Source organism: Centruroides vittatus, unplaced genomic scaffold (genome assembly GCF_030686945.1).
Source record: "Centruroides vittatus isolate TY-2023 unplaced genomic scaffold, ASM3068694v2 contig_82, whole genome shotgun sequence".
In the NCBI taxonomy this organism is placed as follows: domain Eukaryota; kingdom Metazoa; phylum Arthropoda; class Arachnida; order Scorpiones; family Buthidae; genus Centruroides; species Centruroides vittatus.
The window spans coordinates 1060285-1078465 of NW_027122533.1; the positions used below are offsets into that span (position 1 = coordinate 1060285).

Genomic DNA, 18181 nt, shown 5'->3' on the forward strand with positions numbered 1-18181 from the left:
GGTGAAAGATTACGTGTGGCAATCGAAAATATACCAACAATCAAAGACAAGATTACATGCCATGTCTTAGACTTAGAGGGTAGACGATCACGTATGATTCTCTTAAATTTACCATATTCTGTAGAGTCAGAATAACTTATAGACACAATGTTCAATCAAAACGACATATGGGAAGGTATCAGTAAAGACGAACTTTTAAATTCTTGTCAAATTAGTACACTAATAGAGAAAGGCAAGGTAAGAGATAACTGTCGTCATATAGTGTTGTCGGTAAAACCCTCCATCAGAAACTTACTGATTCAGCATAAACATATCGCCTTGGAATGGACTAATGTTAAAATAGATGACTATGTACAGTACCTATTATTAGTCGTTTCCGATGCGCAGGATATTACCACATGGCTAAGGACTGCACTGAACAAACCCATTGCAGTCATTGAACTAAGGACCACAAATTCGCAGAATATGATGAAAAACATAACACTCCTTGCTGCATAAATTGCATGCGTTTCAATAGAGGACAGCCAATGGCAAAGAAAATTCCAACGAATCATAACGCCTATGATAGAAAATGCCCCACACTACAGAAATTAAGGAATCAAAGAATCAGACAGACAAACTATGGGTTCTAGTACAACAGGAAATCATACTCAAGATTCATATCCATCGGTAACTAATAGTCTCTTGAATCAAAACAATAATATCACTGTTGTTCAACTGAATGCCGAAAAATGTAAGGCAGCCTCTTCCTTTCTGATTTACCTTTCAGCAGTGGGATAGTCAGATATGGTGCTATCCCTTAGTAGTGGAAAAATATACTTGGAAAATTTTTAAAGTATTTTTTCACGCGATTTTTTTCATTACCGTTTCGGAAAAAGATTTTGTAAACAGTTATGTCTAGTAAAAAAAGTCTTTTTTTATTGTTATATATTTCATTTTTTATGTAAATTTTTTTCGCGGTAGTTTTTGGTTAGTTTTTGGCGATAACCCCAAAAGAATTTAGCAGATATATACGTCTCTCACCACTGGCACACGATCGCCCTCGATGTGTATATACGTCCCTCACTGCTGAGTGGTTAAGACTGTGAAGGAAAAAAGGGCAGACATAATAGTTCTACAAGAACCGTACCTAATTTCTGGCTGCATTGTTCGCTTTGGAGGCTGGAAAATCTTCCCTCTGAACAATTTGTATGATAGGCCAAAAACTGGGATTTTATCCCCGAACAAAGATATAAATATAGACTTCTGCTCATTACTCAGCACTGACTGTATTATGACTGTTCAGATAACTTATATGAATAGACACTTATTCATTACTTCAGCTTATAGATCTCCTTATGAAGACATTCAAGATATTCTGCAAAATCTAGACAACATCAGTCACAAAATTAATAATTCTCCTTGGATTCTTGCGGGAGATTTCAACGCTAAGTCGCCTACGTGGTCTAGTCCGATTGAAGATGTAAGAGGCAGAATATTAATAGACTTCCTATCTAGCCAAGACATGGTTTCATGTAACTCGAGCGACCTGCCAACTTTCTTCACAGAGGAGAGAGTTGGGTGGACATTTGTGCGGCAAATAGACTTGCTCATGAACAGCTGCGAAACTCTTGAGGAAGTTAGTGCTAGTGATCATCGCTACATTGTGGAAACTTGTCAACACCCCACTATTAAGGTCTGAAAAGTATATTAAAGGTCACACTGACTGGGATGTATTTAAAAATTGGTTTAGCGAGTTGTGGGCATCTCAAGGGATTTATGACATAACGGTCATTGATTCTTTGGCGAGCACCTTAATACTTCCATTATCGAAGAGTACCAGTTATCTACGAAATTTAAACAGATTAACAGAAAAGGGGTTCATTGGTGGAATGAGAACATCTGTACTTGCCTACTGAATTCTTGGCAACAGTTAGCGGCGATTCTCATTCTACTCCTCAGCATGTTCTTCTAGTCTCTGCTTGTGTATTGCACAATTCATTGTAGATTTTTGTAAATATTTGTAAATATTGCAGTTTATTTCTCTTTATTTTATCATATGTATTTGTATTGTATTTAACTGTATTTTATCCCACTTTTTTATCATAACTTTGTTTTACATTTTAATTCTCATGTATAAATTTAATAATCTAATCTTTGTCATGTCATTGCACTTTGAGTGTATCATTGTATTATTATTATTTTTATTTACACTGTATACGGTATTTTAATTTGCCGTATCTACGTTCCTATGTATTGTAATCTACACTCTCATCTAATGTATCTTATCATTTGTCTCACTTGCACCCGGTTATGTTATACTACGGTATCGGAAATGTACCTTTTTGGTATTTTAATCAATAACTAACTAACTAACTAACTATCTAATGGTGAACTATTTAAGGAACTTACTACATTCATTACAGAAACAAGAGCATTGGAGCCAAGCTTCACATGATAGAACTGCTTCAACTTTTGTTGCGTATTAAGTACTGTTTTGTGCTTTCAACCTTCGTGCACACATTATAATTGTACCATGTACTGTTCATTTTCAATAACTCCTAGTCAGAGTTAGGCGGTGCTTTCTTTTCTTTTGTACACAACACTGTATGTGCAATATATTATTGTTTCTTTTGGAGTATATCTGCAATGTGTAACGACAAGCAGTTGTGTGTCCTTGCTTTGTATGTAATTGCTTTGTGATCAATGACTGTACATACATGACTGTAAATATTTGTATCATATTTACTTCAGGCATACGATTGTAGGGTTATATTTTGTGTATTTTTAGATTTTGTTCAAACGGCCTAGAGCTGCATGTACATAATTTACGTTTCTTTTATAAAATCGGCAAGATGCCCATGGACCTTCCCTTCTCACCCACTTTCCTATCTTCCTTTTTTTTCCTTCGGCTTCCTCTTAAATCACCTTTTCTCCCTCTTCATACTCGGGCAATACCCATGAGTAGTCCTGAGTTTTCACCCATCTTTATTTAAATAAATAAAAAGTATATTGGAAGTACTCATCGCTACGATGTACGTACAGTACAGTACATTAAAAGTGATTTTTCTTCGAAGGACAGAACTTCTATTGGTGACTGATTGTGCTGATCATCGTGTATTGTGAACAATGTGTCGCCATCGAATTCATGCCTACTACATCCATAACATGTACTTTGAAAGCGGACTTGTCGTCAGACTAAAAGTTGGTGATTGGAAAAATCGATATATCTCCAAACATTTGGGTCAGAGTGACGTTGTAATTACAAACATACATACATACATACAAGAAAAACATCAACTTACACAAGGTGTTTAGACGGCAGAAAAGAGGATAAGGGAAAGGGGAGGGGAAGAGAGAGGGAAAGGAGATAGACAATAGAAAAAGGTTGGATCCTTCTGAACAGCGTACATATGGCTACAGTACCCTCTATGTTTTATGTTGGCATGCAGTTTTTATGCTGCAAGGCCATAGTCCCTCAAAGAGTGTAAAAGAAAACCTGAGTATAGCGAACACCAATAATTGAGTGCTGCCACGAATACCTAGATGTAGAAGTTAGTGCCAAGTGGCTTTTATTAGGAAGACTTATATTTATTTAACACTAATAAAACTGAATGCAATCGCGAATCTTAATGCTACTTAACAGCTAGACAGACAGCGTAAAATGGAAACGAACCCAATGACAAACTACACAAAACAAACGGACCGACAAAGAAAACCGAGCAAGACCTCAATTTTTATTTATTTATTTTATTTTATTGTATTTTAAACATTTATTCACTCACTAACTAAACTAACCTACCATAACCTACGATGAACCTAACCAGAGGACTAAAGCTAACAAACTCTAATGTAATTTAACCTAATCTATCATGTCCTGATTGGAAACCAAGCTGCCCAAATACAAAGAAAACTCAATCAAATAAAATAGAGCTACATATAACTACAGATAGAGATCTCCCTTAGCAGCCTCTTGGCCAAGGTACGTAAGGGAACGTACTGTACAAGGAGGAGTAGACCAATACTTAGAAAGATGGAGCCGTGACTCCAATTTCGATGACAAAGGTTCTCAGAGCGTTGTGTCTTTTTGTTAAGAAAAAAGTCTTTGATAGCACAAGGCTAGTGTAGCCCATGATGGTATATGGAGTCTAAGAGGGTTTTCTGCTGTGAGATGTACTTGCTGCACACAAAGAGGATGTGAGCAGTATCTTCTACTTCCTGAAGTGGGCAGTCACAATTTCCGTTTCCTTTTTGCAGGAACCTCCTTAAGTAGGAACGGGAGTTCCCGTGACCAGTCAAAATTTCGGTCATGTGAAGTCTGGAACAAAAACCCTTTTTTGCCTGTTCTTGATAATTGGAAGAAACCCGCGTGTTGATCTTCCCATATTTTCGTTGTCCCATATAAGTTGCCAGCTTTCCATGATGTGGTTTTTCAATTCAGTATGAAGCCAGCAGCTAGGGAGCTTCCCAAAGGCTGCTTCTCTCTGCGATCGAGCGGCCTTCCTCGCAAGAAGGTCGGCCCTCTCATTACCGTCTATGCCAGAGTGGCCTCTTATCCACGGAACGATAACGTAAGGCCTGTCGACTCAAGGTGCTAAAGGTAGGTCAGGATACAATTAATGATTGTGTACTTAGTATTTAACTAATGAATTTGAAGGAGAGCGGTCCTGCTATCGCTATAGCGAGCAATTGAATTTTTGAAATTTTTGTGTTGCGCTTCCACATACTGAAGTGCCTTTAAAATAGCCAGGCTCTCGGCTTGATTTATTGAGCAGTGACTCTCCAGTTTCGAGTGCATTTGGTAAACATACCGCCCATTTTCACCAATGATCACTGCTGAGCAGCCTACGCCTTCGGGGGTTTTTGACCTGTCGATAAAAATTTTTATCCTTGGTCAAATGTCCTGAAAGTTGTTGTGGATCCCATTTATGAAAGGCCGGGTGTGGGATGGATGTGTCTGGTGGTATCCCTGCATAAGATTCGTTTTACACTTCACGATGTTCTCTGCAATGCTTTTGATTTTAGTTGGCAGATTATTTTCTAAAAGAAGACCATCTGAATTTGTGTTTAGATGGAATTTCCAGTATGCCTCCAAAATCTTGATGTCAAGTGGAACTAAGTTCGCAGTGACTTGAGAGCATTGGTAGGAGCCGTTCTGTGGGCTCATGCGATAGGCACCAGTCAACTCCATTGAATGGATAGAATGCTTATTTTTGCATGCTGTTTTACGACCATCTTCCCCCACACCTCGGCCCCATAGAGTACTGCCGGCTCGATTGCAATCTCGTAGATTATCTTCGATGTTTGGTATTTAATGCCACAAAGGTTTCTGCAAATGGAACGAAGTGAGTGTGAGAGGTTGATACATATATTTTTAATGCTTTTGATATGCGCAGTCCATGTATATGTTATCAAGCATGATCCCTAAATATTTCATTTTCATGGTAGTTTGGATTTTTCGTCCATTAATCTCAATAGCCGGATGATTGACAAGGGGCCTTTTCCTCGGGAAGACTATAGACTTGCATTTCCCGATATTGATTTTCAATTTGCTGTCTTCTGCCCTTGTGTTAACAACCCTCAATTTAAAAAAGCCAGCCAAAAACAAGAAGGTAATCGAGTGGAAGTTGAAAAAACAGTAAATTTAAGTCCATTAAATAAAAACAAACCTAACTGTTTCTGTCTGGCAAAGCCAAAACAGAAACTGAGCTAGCTAAGCCTAACAAATGAGCAACATGTGAAAATGAAAAATCTAGCCTATTGAGAACGAAAAGCTGACTCAAAATCTAAGCAGTAACACAAAGACTAACTAAAATGACAAAAATAGCAGGATAAAACACACAATAGAGCCCAAGAAACACAAAAGTACACCTCAGAAAAAAGCTCACTGACACAGGGAAGAAACAACAGTCGAACCTCTCACGCTGCAATTACACAATACTGTCATTAATGGGACTCAAATGACAAAGTTTAGAAAAATGCAGGCAATGGTTTTCCTAGAGTGACAATAGAATGGAACGACAGAGCAATTATTTGAGTAGCTGTAACGGCACTAAAGTTAGCACTATCGACCATATAACATATTACCAATGCTAAAGTGACAATTGCGAGAGTCACTTTAGCATTTGCTAGAGTGTATTTCTATACAAATATAAGAGCGGAATCTACGCTCAGCATGTTTATTACGCCACTGTCACTGACTGTCACTGACTGTCACTGACATATAGGCATCGTGAATAAAGATTGCAACGATGCCAAGCTCAATTAATGTGTAATTTTTCTGATTGGAGAAGAATCATCTTCAGTGATGACTCCTATTTTGATCTGAGTCTCGACAACCGCAGAGACGCGTATGGAGAATTTCTGGCTATTACAGATTCAGACTTTTACTCTCAAACAACACAAAGTTCAACAACAGCTGCCTGTTCCTGAGCCATACAGTTATGGTTTGAGGTGTCATTTTTTTTAAAGCTTGCCCTCTTAGTGAAAGTACGTGGCACCCTCACAGCACAGAGCTACATTGACGAAATTCTGAGACGTGATATGATTCTGTTCGTTTCTCAGCACAAAGGGCAGCATATTTTCCAACAATGACAACACCCGGCCACACACAGCAAGCCTCTCATATGAATTTCTTCGCGGATCCAATATCTTTTGTTGGCCAGCCAGAACTCCAGATTTATCTCCAATTAAGCATACGTACAGTCAGATCGGGCATGGCCTGCAACCATCAGAGAATGTCGACATTTTATCCCACTAACTGAACGCTGTTCGGCAAGAAGTCTTTTAGCATACCATCAGAGATACACCTCTTTATATATCAATGTCATGTCAATGTCTACAGTGTACTTAAGAATATTCCAAAATAAAAATGGCGAAATGAACAAAATACTAAATAGTAATATTTTTAACAAGAAGAATAAAGTGCCATGTGTCCTTAAAAACCACCTATTTATAAATATGTTTTCTCACTTTACATCTCGATAGGTCGCAAATATATTTTCGCAATTCGATTTGTTTACTTCTTTCTGTAACTAAAACCTGAGTCCTGGTCAGCAATCATGTCCACTTGAAATATATTAAGGGGCAATGTTTGATAAATTTACTACACTGGGTTGTTTTAAATGAAATCATGTGTATACTTTCCATTGCATGAAAGATAATTGACGTAAAGTTCTTTATCAAATTGAATTTATTTAGATATTCGAAAGAATGAAAACACACTATATATTTTACATAACATATAGATACTGTCAAAAGAGGGATATTACGATTAATGTGTAAATAGGTTCAGGATTAGAGTATTTCGGTGAATACTTTATTGGTATAATTTACCTTTCACATAAATATTACAGTTATAGTTTGCTTCATCGATTAATCTAATAATGTTTTCTTCATTTGGTTCCTGTAAACATTCTCTATTTTTATTCAAGAATCAACTATATATTAACAAATATTTTCAATACAAATTACATTAAATTATATAGTATTATGTTGGAAGGAATGCAGTATTTTGTTATGTTAACACAATTTAGAAATACATTAATTTATATAAGGTTACGAATGTGTATGAATATAAAATACAAATATTTTAACTTGTAGGCAAGGTCGTTTCCAATTGTTCTCAGAACAAGCAAGATCCATATCAGGTGAAAAATTTTATTGAAATAAATCTACGAGATAAGGAAAAGTAACACTGCAAACATTGCAATCTCTTCTGGAATGACTTTTAGTGAGAGAAGCCTTCCAATGTAGAAGTTACACAATTGAAGAAAATCCATAAAAGCTCCATGCGTCCAACTGATCGGTCAAGAGTGAACACGATATTAACTACCAGTATTCTGTAGTGTTATCCACTTATCCACTAGTAAATCAAAATGACTTGTTTCTGTTCAAATCTTAACGGAAATCGCAAACTTTTCCATCAAATTAAAAAAATATGGCTAAAAAACAGCAACGATCAATCATTCTACGGCAAAATTCTTTTAATTCATAATAAATCTACTTCAAAATTATCGAATTAAACGAATAGGAAGTAATATTATTTTCATTGCAGAACTTATATTAAATTTGAAGCCATGTCTTACTTTTTTCCAAGCAGCAGTGACACTATCCATTCGTATTTCATATTCGGTTAAATTTTCTCTTTCTTCTACAGTTGTGACGGCATTGTTCTCTTTTTCAGGAAGGAGGAGGAAATCCTAAATTAAAATTTCGAAAATGTTATTATTAATGAAAGTTTGTACACGGTCTCCAGAAAAAATAGGCGATTAAAGTACTAAGCTTCTATACTTGAAATCCAAAATCGACGCTCGGTCATTAAAAATCTCAAAAAATTTTTAAAATTACGATCTATTTCAAAAATGTCTACCTTATAACTATCTCATTGCTCAATCTTCGGTCAGGCTAAACCGTTGATTTATGTAAGAAAAAAAGCCAGAACGAAATGACTAAAAAATAAATGCAATTACTTTTGTTGATTAAATGAAATGATTATAAGGTGTATTTTAAATCTTCAATTAGCAGTATTGTAAACTTACTATTTAATTTATTATGCGCTTCCTACTAATTTGCGGATTTTGTCTTTGAACGACGGATGCATGTTCAATTATTTCACTAGTAAAATTTTTCATTATACATGTTCTACAAAGAGTAAATGAAATTTAATATATCTTTTCCATCCAAGTCATATATAAATCCGATTCCTCACGGAGAAAAAACTTTCAGAAACCTATATAAAGCACGGTTGTTGACTTATATCGGGTTTGAACAGATTTCACTAAAGTTTTAAAACTTCACCGAAGAAACACAACACAATTAAGTTAATTTATATTATAAAATCGTTTCTGACATACATATAAAATTGCTAAGTATTCCTAACCCATATTGCAAAGTAATAGAAATAAAGTAAACAAATCGTTCAAGTTAACTAAATGTAATACGGATGCTGTATATTCTAGTCATATATGTATACAGTCAATTTAACCCAAAAAAAGATTTTTTTTTTTGGTTGACGGTGTCACTTCCTGTTAGAAAATTAAGATTTTATTGTACTCATTGAACGTAGCCTACAAATGCATTTTGAATTGTTGTAAATCTACAACCCCTCTTCAGTGCTGTTAAAAAAACACATCAGTATAATTAGGAACCCGACATTACTTATATATTGTAAACAAAATTTTTACAACAAACACTTACATGTTTTATAGAAAAAAGACATAAAAATTTTATTTTCACATTTGCATATTAAAGTGATGATATATAAATCGTTCAAGGCAACATAGCTCAATAAATCTTACAATAACGAAAAGTGTGATTGGTATCCTTATGAGGGATAACCTCTCAGTATTAATATAGTGCTTGATAATTAAACCTTACAAATAGTCAGTAGCATTCATGATCTCGATTCAACATTTGATTCTAGACTGTCATTTAATTTACACGCAGAAAACTTAATTAATAATCTCAATACGTCGGGGAATGAATAATCCGACAAAAAATACACTTTCCGGAAAAATGTTTAATAATATTTAATCGGGAATTGGCTAGGCATTATTTGTTTGGGCCTCGGTTTCAGTGTACTTATTGAATAAACTAAATGCCAAGTTGTCTGAAATATATTTAATTCTAATAAACTTTTTCACCTAACATCTATAGACCAATGTAGCTTATTCACGCTTAAGTTTACCACTCCTATTTAAACCTATACAACACTATGATCAAATATACACGTCTAATTATTTCAATGGTTTAATTTTTTCAACATATATTGTCATTCGCTTTCTATCTGTTACCAAAAGACAAAGTCCAGCATTCGCAAACCATTTTGCCGTTTGAATGTCACTATTCAATCAGTTTTATATCGCCTTAATAAAACAATTGAAAATCTCAAGGACAAGTTATATCTAGATCTCCAGAAATTTACAGTCATTTGTAGAAAAACACTTTATTATAGTTACTCTTTTTATTGCTCATTTTCGCGATTGTATTATTATTTTATTTTTTCATTTGTTTTATATTTTTTAATTAGGTATGTTATTTAATCCTTGTACTGCGGGAAACACTTATTGTTTACAAGACATTGCCTCTTTTTCTTTCAAGATAAATAAATAAATAAAAAATTTCTTATCGATAAATAATTACTTTATTGACTACACATGATATTAAAGTGTGCAAGTCAAATTTAATTTTTTCCAAATAAAGACGTTTGCCATTGCTCAGTACAACTTGTGCTCAGTAATTAAATAGTATGAGTCTTCGGATATAATACGTATGAGCTCATAGGGTCAAATAAATTTGAGAAAGCTAATGCAAGAATAAAAAAAAAACAATGTTTTAATCTTGAAACCGCTAATATGTATTTAATGTAATTTAAACTGTCTGCTTATTATTTTGAGGGATCTAAGATTGAACCAAACCAACCAATATGCAATAATTTCTTTATGAATTAGGCTTTTGGAATAAACCCATTAATAACCTTTACCACTCGGGTCGCTTATATTATTTGTTCGAGTGTGGTCAACATCATGACACGCATAACAAGTTCTGTCTTATTACCTGCAGGAAAGACAAAGTAAAAAAAAAAAAAAAACCAATATAAGTGACTCGGTCTTTTATTAGGAAATTCTAATATTATAACAGTGATTCTAATATAAAGATATTTTGATCAGAAATTTTCAAATAATTTTAGTCAATTTTTGACAAAACTATATCTTGTTTATAAAATAACGGTGCCCATACGGTTCACATCTTTAGGTATGAAGGAGTACAGTACTGTACATGTCAGGAGTTGATATTTGGCTCAGAGTATTAAGTGCCCTAATCATGCGCACATGAAATAAATCAGACTTATAGGTATTCAGGGGCCTGAGTCAAATAAAACACAAAATGGTGATATCTTTCTACAAACAGTCAAGAATACGAGATTTGTGCATGCGTTGCTTGTTGGAAAGTTGGAAATGCAAACATAGGAAATCGAATTTTGACAAACGAATCTTTGAAAAATCCCATTTACTTGCTCGGTGTTATCCCCGACATATCTCTGGACGCGACCTGCTGACCTGGATCGGTTTTCCCGAGATATCTCGTTTCAGTATCGGAACATTTTTGAAAGTAGACTGAGCTAGTCGTTTTCTAAATATATAAAATTACATGTCCTGACTAATTAACTGACTGACTGAGTAATTAATTGATTCATCATTGCCAAGACCAAACTGTTGAACCTAAAAAGGTGAAATTTGGTACACAGAGTATGCAATGAAAAATGCATATTACGAAGGAATTTCTTCGAAATTCCCTCCGCGGCGGAGGGGGAAGGATTAAGGCTTAATCTTAGGAACGGCTTCTACCGTACTATTTTAGATGCTATTTTTTGTTTTTGATAGTAATAACTTAATTACCGAACGTACAACATTTACCAAATTATCCAAATCATTTGCTCAAGCAACTCCAGTCTTATTTGCTAGTAATTTTATATTAAAATTAACTTTTGAAATATATAACTTTGTTTTGTTTTTTTTTCATTTATTAATATATTTATTTTGTTTGTGCAAAATAAAAAATAATTTTGTACGACACAACAGCCACAATTATTTTTTTCAAAAACGGGAAATTTTCGTTTCGCATCGACAAAAATTCAACGGGACTCATGACGACATGCAAGAGAAAGATTCTAATATTGAATAGGATAATTTCACCGAAAATGCATCGCGGACGACCTCTTGGTAGTTGCCGTATCGCTGGTTTTAAGCGGAATCGTTTAGACTTCGTGAGAAATTTATTCGAATCTTGAAAATCCTTAATTCTTAAGAGTATCAAATTTTGTCCTAAATTAAATTCAGCAAAAATTACTACTACTACTAGCAAAAACTTATATCGATCGGAATGTCATCTTCACGTAACGTTAGTTAATCTGAAGAAATTCGAACTCATTCTCAGAATAGAATTTTTTATAATGTCTGGTGAAAATCGAAAACAAAACGATTTCGTTTATAAGTGAAAACTAAATTTCCGGCATTTTTCAGGGTGAATTAATACTTCGTTCCTAAAACTTTTTCGTATTCGAGTTATACTGGTTTCTGGATTATTTTACAATTTACCATAAAGTGTTTTCTATTCAGTAAATTTTTCTTACTTCAGTTTCCGAGTTACTCAGCTTTTGTTATGGACAGGTGTCAGTCAATATTTGATATCCTGAATTATAATAATATTAGTAATTAAACATTGACATTCTCGATTAATTCCTAAGTTAGTAATGCAGTAGTTAAATGTCAAAACGATAAATATGAAACTGTTTATTACCTGTATCCTCTTTAATGAAACCAAAATTTCTGCACATAATTCATTGAATGGGAATATACAGTAACAATGCTGTAGAGAATGTACACTGAATAAATCATTGTGACGAATACAATTTCGGCATTTAATTGTCCTCCATTTAAAAAAAATGCGACATATGTAGAAAGAGTAAATAGTTTTGATATAGGATATGCCAATATATATGATATTCCGCTTATATATAAGAACATTCGAATTTTTTTCGTTTCTTTCCTGAAATACAGAAAATTAATATTAATTGTAGAACTCTGAAAATAATTATTTAAAGATATGCACATTAGCATATGGAAATTATAATAAAATCTGCGTAAACCGGAATCGGATGTTATTCAATACTTTTATCCAGTTTGTCAAGTTTATATTTCGAACAATTTTTTTTAATAGAAACATACTTCTGAAAATATTTTTTTATTGTTTTACGCTCTTGTCTTATTCAGATTCCGTTTTATGCAGGTTTTACTGTATTTAGTTGCACTTACAGTCTGATTTTTTCTATTAATTCAGCATACGGCAATTCCCAGGTGTACATTTTAATTAATCTCATATCAGCAATCATCTCGTTCAACAAATTCAATCTTTCGTCTCCTAAAATAGCTGCTTGTAATCTATTATTATGTAATTAAATATAGTTATATATAAATATATAATCTTAAAAAATTAAATTAAAGTAAATACCTAACCTAACCTATATTAAGGTTAGAGAATTTATCAAACATTGAATAATACAAAGGGTTGTTTATGTTACTCGAATAACTTTTTACACTAGTTCGATGTCAGAAGTTATGTTATGTATTTAAATTTCACATAAGTAAAAGCTTTATGAATGTTTTTATAACTTCTAAGAATATATTTACTTCATAATAAAAAATAGAGCTGTTTAAATTCGTCGATTGAAGATGATAGTAGAGAACAGAAAACCAATAGTTTTTGTACAGTAATATCTAGTTCTCGTAACATAATTATAAAATTGTACACAATTCAGAACTAATACTAATGATATCATATTATGAGTCTGAGATATTAATAAGAAAATAACACAGTAAAGATCTTTACTATAATCTGTCTCGAGTTGGTTCTTACGACTCGAGAATGTTCTTACGTTGGTTCGTAGAAAGGTACTGTACACCAACACACTCAATCCAGTAAATATTTACAGTTTATTTACGTAACAAAATATTTCAGAATATACAAGTTTTACAACATTACACACACGGTACAACAAAGGTAGGGTGCCTCACGTAACAGCTTATCCTTCGGGGACTATTAGACTCTGGGGAAATTTCGGTCGGTTTGTGGAGTTTGCTCAACCGTACGACCTGTCCAGTCTCCACACTTACCAGTCCCTGAGATCGTTGCCTGAGGAGAACACTCTCTCTACGCTCAGCAGGCTGTCCAAGTGTCTGAGACTATCGTACTATCCGTCTCTTGCCTTTCTCTTCGTTCCTCTCGCCACTCTTACTATTTAAAGAGTTCCTCGACAACAACTTACGCCCAATCAGAGTCCTTCCTTTCCCCAGAAGCTTTCAAAAACGTCCGCTCTTCTCTGGACGAAAACAGCTTACCATCACGTCCGTTCCTTGTTTACATTTTTCTAGCCGACAAACATGTGGCAAACACATTGACGCGTACAGACGAGTCCCATAAACGGAGACGCTACACCGTGTGCAGCCTACCACTCTGGGGAACCCGGGATCGAATCCGAACGGGTCGAATAATCTCCAGGAATTTTTCGGGGGGTGGTCCGTTCGGATATGTCGGGCCCTGTCCCTCACCACCCGGTCGCCCCATTGTGGGCCTGGCCGAACCCATAATGGGCCTACTAAAAGAGGCCCTCTTAGTGCCCACAGGGCGGAAAGAGTTAAAAGAAAAAAAAAAAAAAACACATTGACGCGTACAGACGAGTCCCATAAACGGAGACGCTACACCCTTTGTCTTCCTGACTGTTTATAGACACAACGCCAGGTGGGATCAATTACCAAGGTCGTGTTGCTTTTAGAGCTGCTCTGCCAAAAGCGGTCCTTTACAAAGACTAAATGACCAAAACACGTTAGAAATATTTTACACTGTTTCAAAGTAGAAAATATAAAGAAAGCAAAGATGTAATCAGGGCCGTTCCTAGGGTATCTGCCGCCCGGGTGCAAGAATAATTTTGCCGCCCCTTTCCCCAAAGTTGTTAAAAATTTACAAATAAAAAAGATAAAGTAAATTTAAGTTAAAAAAATTGTACAAATATACACAGTTTATTTAATAGAATATAATGTTACAACTTATTTGTAATGTAATAAAGAAATAAATACATAATTCATACATACAGGCAAGGATGCTAACATATCTACTATTTCTACTAATAAGTTATACAGTAAAGTTTGCTTTTCTAGCCTTTTTTAATGCAAATGTCTTAACAATGTTAGACACATCTATATTTTCTGACAGCTCTTTTTCAATACTAATAATGGATAAGTCTGAAAGCCTTTCTTGCCCCATTGTGGATCGTAGATAATTTTTTATTATTTTAAGTTTGGAAAAGCTTCTTTCCCCACTAGCTACTGTGACAGGTAATGTTAAGAAAATTCGTATAGAAATTACTAAATTTGGAAATAGATAGATGAGGTTATTTGTGAATAGGTAGTTAATAACATTCAATGCGTTCATTTCAGAGGAAATATAGGGTGCAACATTGTCAATTTCATCATATAAATCTTGAGCTAAAATATCTTTTTGATTTTTACATGGATCACATAAACTATTCTCTAGAGCTTTACATTTTGCAAATCTAATTGATTTATCCATTTGAAGGAAATTATATAGGTTGTTAAGAAAATTAAACAATGTATCATGCTGCTTTATTTGCTCGAACCTTTCTTCCAATTTTGATAATGCGGTGTCCAATATTACAAAGTAAAAATTAATTTTGAATTGGTCAGCCGGGTCTTTAGGTGCCTCGTCTTCACACTCGTAATCAAATAATCGCTTTTTTGTTCGGGGTCTCACAATATTAATCGGAGGAAACGAAGGGTCACAGTCGATATCATCGGCAATTTTTTTGGCCTCTTCTAAAATATCATTAAAACCTTCATTTGATCTAATATTAGATAAATAAGTTTTCGTCTGCTCCAAGATTAAAACGATATTAGGTAGTGTAGAATCTGACTCCTGCATCACTTTACTTGCAATATTAATTTTTGTTAACACAATATTCCATGTAATAATAGAACAAATAAATTTAAACGACTTGATTTTTAAGAGTAATGAATTTGCCATATTTCTGGTTTCAGGGTCTCTGCTATTATCAGAATAAAGTGCAAATAAAGCGTCATATATTTTTGCCAAATTGTATCTAAGAACTTTCAAAGCATCTATTCTACTTTCCCATCTAGTACTAGAAAAAGGTTTTAATGATAAAGTTGGGATTTCATCTTTTAAAACTTGCCAACGTTTAGTCGATGCAGAAAAGAAAACGTAAAGTTCCTGCACAATAGCAAAGAAATTTGTAATTTCTAAAGACGCTTTTGCAGCGTCATTAACAACTAAATTTAAGCTATGGGCCGCACAAGGCACGTAAAAAGCTCTAGGGTTTAATTCAAGAATTTTTTTTTGTAAACCATTATTGCGACCCTTCATATTCGCACCATTATCGTAACCCTGCCCCCTTAAATCTCCTAAACAAATGTTGTGAGTCTCCAAAAAATCCAATAAAACATTGGTTAAGCCTTGTCCTGTCGAATCTGATATTGAAATGAATCCCAAAAAATGCTCCCTAATTTCTATTTGCTTTGATTTATTATTTAATAAAACAAACCTTACTACAACAGTAAGTTGGTCTTTGTGACTTACATCAGGAGTCGAATCTAAAATAATAGAAAAATATTTACTAGCTTTTAACATAGATATAATTTCATGTCTTATTTTCTCTCCCAGAAGGGAAATTAGTTCGTTTTGAATATGAACACCTAAATAATGAGGCATATTTGATGGAGTTTTTCTAATCCTGTTAATATGATCGGATATCGTATCATTAAAGTTTGCAATTGTTTCAATTAATTTTAAAAAGTTTCCATTTTGTTGCTCATATATCTTGTTATTTTCACCCCTAAAACTCAAATTTTGACCGGCTAAAAATTTAACAACATAAATTATAATTTTTAAAACAGAAACCCATCTATCTTTTTCCATGTTTATTAATTTCTCATTTAGTGAATCAGTTGTCGTTTTAGAAGAAATTGATTGTTTTAGATCAATCCAAGATTTTGTATTACAAATGTGACCTTTTGATTTTTCATGTCGTTCTATAACCTGACTTAAATGTCTCCAATCATTATAACCCTCAACTAAACCACTAGAAAAAGTTTTAAATATTTTGCAAGGAAAACAATATACACAGTCTTTTGATTTAGAATACACCAGCCAAACTCTTGGAATTATTTCCCCATTACACAGTTTTTTTTTATAATAAATAGACGAGAAACCTCTATTGTATTTATTTAAAGGAAACGTTATATCAGCTTCTGTCAGTTGGGTAGGCCCTAACTCTATCAGAGTTAATTTAATTTTATCCAATAAAACACCAGGCCAATAGTTAGGATCCTCATGAACATGAAGATTTTCATTTTCAAAACTTACTTCTTCAGGACTTTGTTCTTTTAATAAAACACCTGCTTCCATTGTAGTTTTGGTATTCGACGAGTCCTCCTTTTTTTCCCCGCTACTGACCACTATGAATTCGGTCTCCGTCACATTTACATCTCGAGCTTGGGAACTTGATGGTGCCTCCTGTGATGTTGTTGAGATTAAAAACGTTTCGAGTGAACCACTAGCCTTTTTAACTAATTCTTCCTTTTCACGCTTTCTTTTTCTGTACTGTGCGCCAGAAAGCCTTTTTCGATTATCAGACATCTACCAAAAAAAAAATGAATCCAAGTTATGATTCGTCGAAAAAATTTTGTTTTCGAAGATTTAAAGAAGCATAAATTAATTAAGCTTTGTTTTTCGAAAAATACCAACTTTTGAAAGGAAACTTTACAAAATTTTTTATTTTGTCTGAAAATTTCAACATTTTTAATCAAAACAAAAAAATATTAAGATTATGCTAATCTTTAATTAAACTATATTTTACTAATAAAAAAAAGAAAAATGTTTTACTATTGTTATTATGTTGGTATTATTATTTAAGTTATAAATTTGTTACACAATATAAATTTAATTTAACAAAATATTATTTAAATTTTATTTAACCGCGCAAAAGCAAAATATAATCAAATTAATGTATGTACTCACCTTTAATTTTTACTGTCTCTCTAACCACGATATCAAACAAAAACTTTTTAAGCTGTTGCGATTTACACGATTACACGTTTAAAATTAAAATAAAAGAAATTATCCCGGTGCGTGCATTTCTATGCTTTGACCACAGACGAGTATTTTCCTGTAAAATCTTCCTCGCGACCGACGTGAAAAATAGCTTAAGACGAGTTAAAACAAGAAACTGTTATACTTGCCACTTGTTGTGGCCTGAATAAGTTGTGTATATAAAATTTGAATTTGAAATATAATTAATAATATTTAGAATAGTACATATATTCAAATAATATTAGAATAGTAGTATTTTAATGATAATATTTAGAATAATATTTATGTATTATATTAATTTAATGATAAATTAATTTTTCCCTTTTTTTTAAGGCGGCTCGCGCCGCCCCCTAAGCTTGCCGCCCGGGTGCCCCGCACCCTCTGCACCCCCGGGTCGAACGGCCCTCGATGTAATTATAATTTTTGAAGCAAAGCAAAAATTTTACAATTTAAAGATAAAAAATGGAATCTGTTGGATTTTAGTCATGTGGGCTCCAGCCCACGTGACTAAAATTGAATC

The 18181-nt window shown here is 33.8% G+C and overlaps 2 protein-coding genes across 3 annotated transcripts in view; both read right to left on the minus strand.

The window, feature by feature from the left end:
* LOC136982333 (ATP-binding cassette sub-family C member 4-like) overlaps positions 1 to 18181 on the minus strand; it is a 106328-nt gene that overhangs the window by 57072 nt on the left and 31075 nt on the right. Inside the window, exons 4-7 of the mRNA XM_067278808.1 lie at positions 12795 to 12920; positions 12390 to 12528; positions 12280 to 12348; positions 8067 to 8180 (exon numbers count right to left, since the gene is read on the minus strand). Of these exons, the coding sequence (XP_067134909.1) occupies positions 8067 to 8180; positions 12280 to 12348; positions 12390 to 12528; positions 12795 to 12920 (448 nt within the window). The remainder of the gene's footprint in view (positions 1 to 8066; positions 8181 to 12279; positions 12349 to 12389; positions 12529 to 12794; positions 12921 to 18181) is intronic.
* Positions 14556 to 17959, minus strand: LOC136982307 (zinc finger MYM-type protein 1-like). 2 transcript variants are annotated; one of them, XM_067278785.1, is made up of 2 exons: positions 17590 to 17959; positions 14556 to 17208 (listed from the first exon to the last, which is right to left on the minus strand). In XM_067278785.1, exon 2 carries the CDS (start codon positions 17206 to 17208, stop codon positions 14668 to 14670), a length of 2541 nt encoding a protein of 846 aa, XP_067134886.1. In that variant the 5' UTR covers positions 17590 to 17959; the 3' UTR covers positions 14556 to 14667. The 2 variants fall into 2 exon arrangements, with proteins under 2 accessions (XP_067134886.1, XP_067134884.1); XM_067278783.1 differs by lacking the exon at positions 17590 to 17959 and adding an exon at positions 17317 to 17446.

What these genes read in the sequence shown, in the direction of transcription:
- LOC136982307 (XM_067278785.1), bottom strand. Translation starts at nt 17,208, where the DNA reads ATGTCTGATAATCGAAAAAGGCTTTCTGGCGCACAGTACAGAAAAAGA.